General features: G+C 38.9%; 1 protein-coding gene across 1 annotated transcript in view; it reads right to left on the bottom strand.

Annotated features, from left to right (window-relative positions):
- Positions 1 to 4,848: 4,848 nt before the first annotated feature.
- KPNA3 (karyopherin alpha 3 (importin alpha 4)) overlaps positions 4,849 to 9,340 on the bottom strand; it is a 48,113-nt gene continuing 43,621 nt past the window's right edge. The window contains exons 15-16 of the mRNA XM_010835681.1: positions 8,117 to 8,211; positions 4,849 to 7,412 (exon numbers count right to left, since the gene is read on the bottom strand). Of these exons, the coding sequence (XP_010833983.1) occupies positions 7,314 to 7,412; positions 8,117 to 8,211 (194 nt within the window). The 3' untranslated portion in view covers positions 4,849 to 7,313. The remainder of the gene's footprint in view (positions 7,413 to 8,116; positions 8,212 to 9,340) is intronic.

Raw genomic sequence — 9,340 nt, 5'->3', positions numbered from 1 at the left:
AAAACTCTTATTTATAAAAAAATGACTGAAGCCATGGAAAGGATGCATACAGATATGGAATCTGTTCTTATTATGAAGAAAACTGAGCTGAAATCAAATAAAGTGAAATTTATAAATTCTATTAAGGTTTGAAAACTGTAAACACCAAACTACTGGATTAAAAAGAGCTGAAAACAAAGGGAACTGAGGCTGTTACCTGATCACAAATCTAATGATGATGAAGCTGGTAAAGTAACTGAAACAGTCTCCTCCATGTTAACAGAATTAAATGGCCAGATAATGGAATGTTCCCATTCCATTGTACCCAGAAACTAGCCAAAGCACACTTTATACACGGGGTCCTTGGTATGCACGAAGCCAAGAGGAACCAGGTCCAGGAAGGACTTTAAAGCAGGATGGCTGAAATGCATGGAGTGTTCAGGTTGAGAAAGGAAGTTAATAAAAAGAGATCTGTCTCGTCTGCTATACAGGAATAATTAAAGTCTATACTCAAAATCAAGAACAGTTCATTTATAATGATGGTTCTTTAAGAGTGGGGACTTCTATTCAATATTAAGACAGTCACAATGAAAGCTAGTCCGTAAGTAGATCTACTTGGGAGTGCCTTTGCTTCTCCAACTCTTCTGACTCCTAGCCTGCAGAAATGTGTCCACAAAATGGTCTTTCTCAAAAACAAAACCTGATTTTGTCTTTAAAACATTATGCAAAATGTGTCCTTTACTAACACCTAGGTTTGTAGTACCATAAAACTGTCTTTCTTACATCAAGTAAAACCACTGCGCTGTGAAGATGCCTGGTTTCCCTTGAGGCTTCACACATCATTTGGCACAAGGCCCCATTTATCTCCGGGAACCACAGTTTTAAAGAAGAATTACTCAAGAAGGCAGATGGTAGGCAGTTCTTCAGGGCTGGGAAAACGGATGTTGCAGAAGGCCCTGCAGGGAGCACATACTTTATAGAACAGCCATAGATCCCCTGCTTTTAATCATTTTTAATAAACCTGTGAAGTATCCTGATGAGGCCAATCTCTCACAATGCTTCAAAGCGGTGTTTTACAAACTATGCTAGGGGTTTCTCTGCTCCAACCCCAGCTTTCCCAGAAAACTTCAAGCTCTTCAACTAAGAATGTTTCAAACACATTGCTACAGGGAAGTGTTGAAAAAACAAAGGGCAATCCACACATTTGGTTGTTTCACACAACTTTTAGGGCTCCCCTTGTAGCTCAGTGGTAAAGAATCCACCTTCAATGCAGGAGACACAGGGCATGCTGTTTCGATCCCTAGCTTGGGAAGATCCCCTGGAGGAGAAAATGGCAACCCACTCCAGTATTCTTGCTTGGGAAATTCCATGGGCAAAGGAGCCTGGTGGCCTGCAGTCCACAGTACGGCAAAGAATTGGATGCAACTGGTCGAACTGGGCTTCCCTAGTGGTGTGCGCACACATTCACAACTTCTTTTAGCCACAGGATGCATGCAAGAGAGTAACTACTCCACATTCCCATCCTCCTAAGCCCTTTGCAGTAGATAGGCTCAGGACTGCCAGGACTTCTCATGTGGGATCTGGGAAATGTGCTGATTTCTCCTAAAACTGAGATTGAAGAAAAGGCACATTTTTTTTTTTTTGGTGGGGGTGGGGAGGGGGTTTCCGCTTTTTATCTTCTGTTTCTGGGGGTGGGGGGTGGGGGAAAGACCTGGCACTGTTCATAGAACAGAAGGCATGATTTAGGCTCTCATTTGAGTGAAGTTTCCTAGCTAAATTGATTTAGGCCAATCGTTCACACAACAAGCAGTTTTGGCCCCCAGGAAACACGTGGCTGTGTCTTGAGACATTTTTCACTGTCCAGAATGGGAAGCGCAGAGGTGCTACAATGTCTAGTGGGCAGGGCCTAATGATGCAACTAAACACCCTACAATACACAGGACAGCCTCCCACAATCAAAAACTACCCAGCCTAAAATGTCCATTTTTCTCTTTTTTTTGGCCACACCTCAAGGCCTGCAGGATCGTAGTTTCCTGACCAGGGATCGCACCTGGTCCCTCGGCAGTGGAAGTGCAGAGTCCTAACCACTGGACCACCAGGGAATTCCCTAAAATGTCAATACTGAAGGGTCTGAGAAACCCTGATATACGTTAAAGTTAGCTGAGGGATCTCATGGGTAAATAGAGTGCATCACACGAGATGCCAGGCTGGATGAGTCACAAGCTGGAATCACAACTGTTGGGAGAAATATCAACAACCTCAGATATGCAGATGATACCACTCTATGGCATAAAGCGAAGAGGAGCTAAAGAGCCCCTTGATAAGAGTCAGAGAGGACAGTGAAAAAGCTGGCTTGAAACTCAACATTCAAAAAACTAAGATCATGGCATCCATTCCTATCACTTCATGGCAAACAGATGGGGAAAAAGTGGAAGCAGTGAGACTTTTTCCTAGGCTCCAAAATCACTGCAGACGGTGACTGAAGCCATGAAATTAAAAGATGCTTGTTCCTTAGAAGAAAAAGGCAGTGTATTAAAAAGCAGAGATGTTACTTTGCCTACAAAGGTCCATATAGTCAAAGCTATGGTTTTTCTAGTAGTCACGTATGGATGTGAGAGTTAGACCATAAAGAAGGCTGAGGCTGAGCACCGAAGAATTGATGCTTTTGAACTGTGGTGCTGGAGAAGACTCTTGAGTCCCTTGGACTGCAAGGAGATCAAACCAGTCAGTCAATAAAGGAAATCAATCCTGAATATTCATCGGAAGGACAGATGCTGAAGCTGAAACTCCAATACTCTGGCCACCTGATGCAAAGAGCTGACTCATTGGAAAAGACTCTGATGCTGAGAAAGTTTGAAAAAAAATCCCGAGTCAACCCATTAATGAACACAGAGTTAAAGGTTATGCCATCAGCCAGCAAAACTGAGTTTACTGGGGAGTAACAGAGGGATTCTTTACCACCCGAGCTACCAGGGAAGCTTCCCTGATGGCTCAGATGGTAAAGAATTCGCCTGCAATGCAGGAGACCCAAATGATTCCTGGGTCGGGAAGATCCCCTGGAGAAGGGATAGCCTACCCACTCCAGTATTCTTGGGCTTCCCTGGTGGCTCAGATGGTAAAGAATCTGACTGCAATGCAGGAGACCTGGGCTGGGAAGATTCCCTGGAGGAGGGCATGGCAACCCATTCCAGTGTTCTCGCTTGAAGAATCCCAATGGAGAGAGCAGCCTGGCAGGCTACAGTCCATGGGGTTGCAAAGAGTTGGACATGACAGAAGTGACTAAGCACAGCACAGTGCTGATGCTGGGAAAGACTGAGGGCAGGAAGAGAAAAGGACAACGGAGGATGAGATGGTTAGCTAGTATCACCAACTCAATAAACAGGAATTTGAGCAGACTCTGGGAGATAGTGAAGGACAGAAGAGCCTAGCACACTATAGTCCATGGGGTTGCAAAGAGTCGGACACGACTTAGGGACTGAACAAGATGAAGGATGTGAATACTCCTATTCCTAAACACTTTGTCTTAAGTACTGAGTCCATCTATATAACTGACCCTTGAACAACACGGGTTAGGGGTGCTGACCCTCTGAATATTTGAAAATCTGCCTAGAATTTATAGTCAGCCCTCCATATACAGAGTTTCTCCATACAGCAGTTCCTCTGCGTAAGTGGCTCCACATCCAAGGATTCAACCAACAGCAGATCGTGCAGTACTACAGTACCTACTATTGAAAAAACCCCACATATGTGTGGACCCATACAGTTCAAACCCATGTTGTTCCAGGGTCAGTCGTATACAAGTATGTATAGATAGAGCCTCATCTATATGCTGTGCTTTTGGGAATCATTCTACCAGTGTTTTTCATTTATTTAACAAAATACATCATTTATGTGAAGAGCTCCTTTTACACTTTGGACAAATGAGTGGTAGATTAAAGACAGCACTCCTTGGCCTATATATGCCTTAAAACGTACAGAAATTATACTCCCCTTCTCCAAATAGATTTAAACCCCCAGGTCAACTAGGGTTAAGAAGATTCATAACCATCATTGTTAGACAACTGACATCCATAAATTTTTACCAGCAATAATCTTCTCAAAAGGACAACCCTTGTGAAGTACATGATGGCAAGATTAAATAGGAGTAGTGTAATTTATTTTCTCATACACTGAGTTTGTTCAAAAATAATCTGGAGTGTCATTATACAAAAGTAAAGTTTGGCTGATCCTTTGTTCTTTTAAATAATCCAAGATTTCATTTAGAGCCACAACCTCTATCTAACAGGTTACAACTGTTAGGTTTACTTCAATTACTATCTTGCAAAGTTCTGGTTTTCAAAGATTAGACAAGCCTTAAGTTTCAGCTTTTGTTTCATGAAAGTCACAATTACACAATCATCTGAAATGGCTTTCTGTGAGTTACGGCATTTAAACCAGAGACACACAGAGAACACCCTGTGCCGACGAGAGCAGAGACTAGAGAGGCAGCTACCAGCTGAGGACCACCGAAAGCAGGAAGAGATGAAGATCCTTCCCTCGAGAGAGCAAGCCCCAGCCACCACCCTGACTTCTGGCCTCAAGCCTGTGCAACAAGAAGTTTCTATTGTTTCTGTCACTGTCTACAGCAGCTTTGGAAATCAGTGTAGATTTTGGTACTTCTTATGTTACACAATATTCTTAAATCTAGCATTGTTGCTGGTCATCCTAGTTTGCTCTAGTGGAAAGGAGATATTAAAATACAGTGAAAGAGTAATTCATGATTCACCTCCACTGGGGCTAATATTTGGAAAATAATTCCAAATTTAAATTTAACCACATAGAAAACAAAACTAGGAAGTTCAGATACTTTCAAAAATAAGTTCTTCGATGTTTTATCATATTTGATAGCAGCTTTTTTATTGGTTACAAAACCTAAGCCCATATACAAAATTAGGAACACATTTAGATGCCTCTTTTGAAAGAACGTTTTAGTCTTTTTTAACTGAGTTTAAAAAAAATAAAAACAATGCAAATTTTCAACACTGTTTTGAAAACGTAAAAGTGCAGCAATATACTTAGTTTCCTTTGTCTATGAAATGGTGCAATTCCAATTCCAAACCGAGAGGTCACAACAAACTGGATCAAGCCAATGCACACGGACGTCTGCACTACTTGATGCTAATGTTCACTTATGTTAGTTTGCACTTAAAACCCAAGAGGAAATAGGAGTCGGCACAGTAGAGGCCCAATTCGGTCTCAATGTGTGCAAAATTTAAAAGGTAACTGTCAGTAACTATGGGGAGTCCAAGGAAGTAAACTGGAAGGGGTATAATTCACAATATCAAGAAGATTTGGACTTAAAGGGTTTCACCGAAGTTTGTGACCTTAATTAGCTTTGACTTTATTACTCCTACTTTTAGTGAACACCACACAGTTTCAAAAATTTAGCCCATGGTGTCTGAACAGGATGCAGTTACCATATGAAGCTTTAACTCAAAATTTGGATAAAGAAAAAAAGGCACAATGAACTTCAACTCAATTTTATGTGCACAAGAGTTGAAAAGTCTGAGCCACCTTAAAGAGAAATTGATTCTAAAATTTATAAAACCTATAAATAATCAGAGGCCAAACCACTATATTAAAACAGATTCTCTAGCAAGTAAAAATCTTGCATTTTAAACATACGCTTGTATCCACTTTAGATACAAGACAAAACTCACTCTTTAAAGTGGCTCCACCTTGGCAGATACATATATTTGTAATGAATGCACACCTGCTATGTGTTGTTTACCAGTGAAAACACCCCGCTGATTCACAAAGCTCTGATGGCACGTGTCTCATCTTCATCACAGTAAATACACCCCCCTCCCATCGGACAACTAAATTAGTTTAGATTTCCTATCCCTTCACATCAACGCGTTGGGAAATTATACCCAGTAAACAATAGCAACAAAACCATTCCTGTGACAGCACAAACTGTTCAGTTTAAAAATTTTCAAATCCATATTCTTTCGTTAATAACTGGGTCGGACAATTTACCAAAAGCAATGACTTTACACAGTAATACCAGATTTTTCAGAATTACTTGAAGATCACTGCAAATCAGGTTTATGCTAAATAACTGCAGATTACTCCTCTAGGCAGATCCTTGTCTGCATCTTTTTATATGTGAATATGCTTTTAGAGTAGGATCTGAGTAAACTTTCCAATACTCAAAGAATGAAGTTTTATGACACTTCTAATAGTTGCTGGTTTGTTGCCAACCACATTATCAAAAGCACTGGTTACTAAGTAAAAAATATTTTAAGACTAAATTACAGTAAACATGAAAGCTCCACAGTTTAAACCCAATATAATCAACCATATCCAATTATCAATTTAAAATGAAAAATGTTAACTCCTGAAAGCTGAAAGCAAGATTTTCTTTTTAAATATCACCAATGGGTACTTTAGACCTTTGTGGTTTTTGGTTTCATTTATTTATTTTTTCTTTATGGTCAGGGATTCTTGCTTTCAACTTAAACAGAAGTTCAAGTCCGTAACAGGTTGCAGCTCAGGTAAAATACCATGCACAGCATTTGATTACTTCAAAACAGCAGGAACACACAGGCTGAAGTGAGTGGTCAAATAGGGCTTGCTGTTCTCAAAAATTAGGTATAATGGTGAAAGCGTTACCATCCATAGCTAAAGTCCTTCCTCCAACCCTGGCTTCTGAGGCAGATAATAAACACATCAATTACTGGTAGATGAAGCACAGTTTTTTAAAACTTATCTGTTTAATCAATAACCAAGTTTCTTTTTTTTTAAGTTACTTTTTGTTTGTGTCAGTTCCACCAATGAAAATCATTTGGCTTGTACTTTTAAAATCTATTCTTCCACATAAAGAGTATGAAAATATGTTTGTGGAGGACAATGATGGAGGCTCAGATCAGACTGCACCTCTTTAAAGTCTTCCAACGCGTGTATGTGTCATACCAAAGTGTCTTGATCCACAGCGCACCATTTTCCAAAGGAGTATCAAGTGGGCAGCTGACATGCCACCACTATGGAATATTCTAAAATGGAGATTGCAGATGTCAGCGTGTGGCACCAGGGAACGGGGGAAAATAGGGTAGTCAAGATTGTTAAGGAGAATTCTAAAATAGTTTAGGAAATCATGCATATGCATTTACAGTCCATGTGGATAGTGACTTTCGGCAACTGCAAAGTGACTGAGACATGGCTTGCTTCAGAAGCATCAAAACAAAGAGGCATGTATGTTTTGGAGCCTTCGGTTGCTGTTGCTCTTGTCATTTTGGTAGCCATCTGGTGGTGCTTCGTATTCAATGTGGGATAGATGCTGCACTCAACTGAATTTAAAAATTGAATTCTTTTGTTTGAAGGTTGGCCGTTGGGTCAAAGTTGTAGGTACCTCCTTGGGTTGCTTCAGGAATGAGGCTAGGATCTTCATCAATCTACAAGAATCAAGAAAAAGAATTTTCATTATGTTAAGATACTATACATTACAGTGTAAGCAGAGTTGATTTACTTCTCAGGAAAGAATTCTGTGTGTATGTTTTTATTACCTAAAAATATTTTAAGAAAACCAACAATGCTATTAAGAAATTTAACAACTTAGGGCCTCACTGCTGGCTCAAAGGTAAAGACACCAACTGCCCGCCAATGCAGGGGACATGGGTTCTATCCCTGATGTGGGAATATCCCATCTCTGTGCAGCAACTAAGCCCGTGTGCCACAACTACCGAGCCTGTGCTTTAGAGACCAGGAGCCACAACCACTGAAGCCCACGTGCCCCACAGCCCTGTGCTGTGCAACAAGAGAAGCCACCGCAATGAGAAGCCGTGCACCACCACTAGGGAGTAGCCTGCACAGCAACAAAGACCCAGCACAGACAAGAATAACAAGAGATTCAACAATTTAAAACTGAACATTGAAAAACTGCCCCATTCTTAAGTTCCTGTATCTGTAGATTTATTTTACCTATTTGAACATACATCATTTCTGTAATTACTACTTCTTCCCATTTAACAAATTACAAAAGCAAAGGTGACAGAAATACAGTATCAACTTAGTCACGGAAAATTAATTCTTAGTAAACTTACTTTACGTACAGATTTTAATGTACATGTGGACACACTATACTTTAATATATACTTACATCATCACCAGAGAAATACTGATCTATGATTTCAAATGCTAATTTATATATGTCTTCATTTTCATGTTGCTGTAAAACTTCAATTTTCTCCAAACCTGATAATAATTAAAATAATTAAATACATACTAATAAAGAAACTGTGCTTAAATCATTTAATCATGAAACATCTTAAAGAACTAAAAACACCCTCCCTACCACCCTCCAAAGATGATCGTTCATCTAAAAAACAGATAAAATCCTGAGTTGCTCTGGTTAGAGAACCAGCACCCCACTAATTTCTGCCTCTTTAGAAGCCCTTGAGGTACCCTGTTCCCTGAGGCCGGCAGTTTAAAAATCACCTAAACTCTCCATTTGACAGATATGGGAGTGTGGCACAGATACAAAGGGGTTTGTTTCAGGTTACACGGCGAGTGAGTGATAGGACTAGAATCAAGATCTCCCCCAGCCTAAGATTCCTTTAGTATAATCATACTGCTGCATACAATAATTTTTTTATCTTTTTGTTTTCCAAATGTTACTCAAAGATTGACATAAATAGAAGACAAAACTTTAAATTCAGAAGTGATTTCTTGGAAAAAAAAAAAGAAATAGGGTGCTTATCTCCTATATAGCCACATCAATTTGGGAATATTTTTTCAGAATAGTTAACTGTAGAATGCCTTTATTTATATTCCCAAAATATTTACTCCATATATCAGATGCAACTCCATTAAATCCTCAATACTATTCTTCCTTTAATGTCTTTTTAGCTAAGTTATTTTGAAGTAGTTTCAAAATAACTGCTTTTTAAAATTTTTTATATAATATAGTAACAAACCTAAGTTACTATATAAAAAAATTTAACTTTTTTCTATAGTAACATCCAAACCAGAAAAATGGGAAAATGGGTATCAAAGATAATGTATATAGAGTGCTTTATAAAATCATAAAATGCTAAGTAACTATGTACCCTAATTATAAGTATTTATCTCATAGACAGAAGCAACTATACTGATAAAAAGCTGGAGTAACAATTTTATAGCTCAAACTTTCTGGGTTAAATTGTTCTGAATCAGACTACAATGCTTGTTTCAAATTATTTAAAAAGTAAAACATCTTAAAAAAAAATTAGTTCCATTAATTTTATTTATTCCTATTTTAATTTTGAATTAATTAAAAAAATTTAATTTATTTAACTGGAGGATAATTACAATACTGTGGTGGTTTTTGCCATACATTGAAATG

Source organism: Bison bison, unplaced genomic scaffold, assembly GCF_000754665.1.
Source record: "Bison bison bison isolate TAMUID 2011002044 unplaced genomic scaffold, Bison_UMD1.0 scf7180017864048, whole genome shotgun sequence".
NCBI lineage: Eukaryota > Metazoa > Chordata > Mammalia > Artiodactyla > Bovidae > Bison > Bison bison.
The sequence above is the reverse complement of the archived record's forward strand: the minus strand, read 5'-3'. Positions and strand labels throughout refer to the sequence as shown.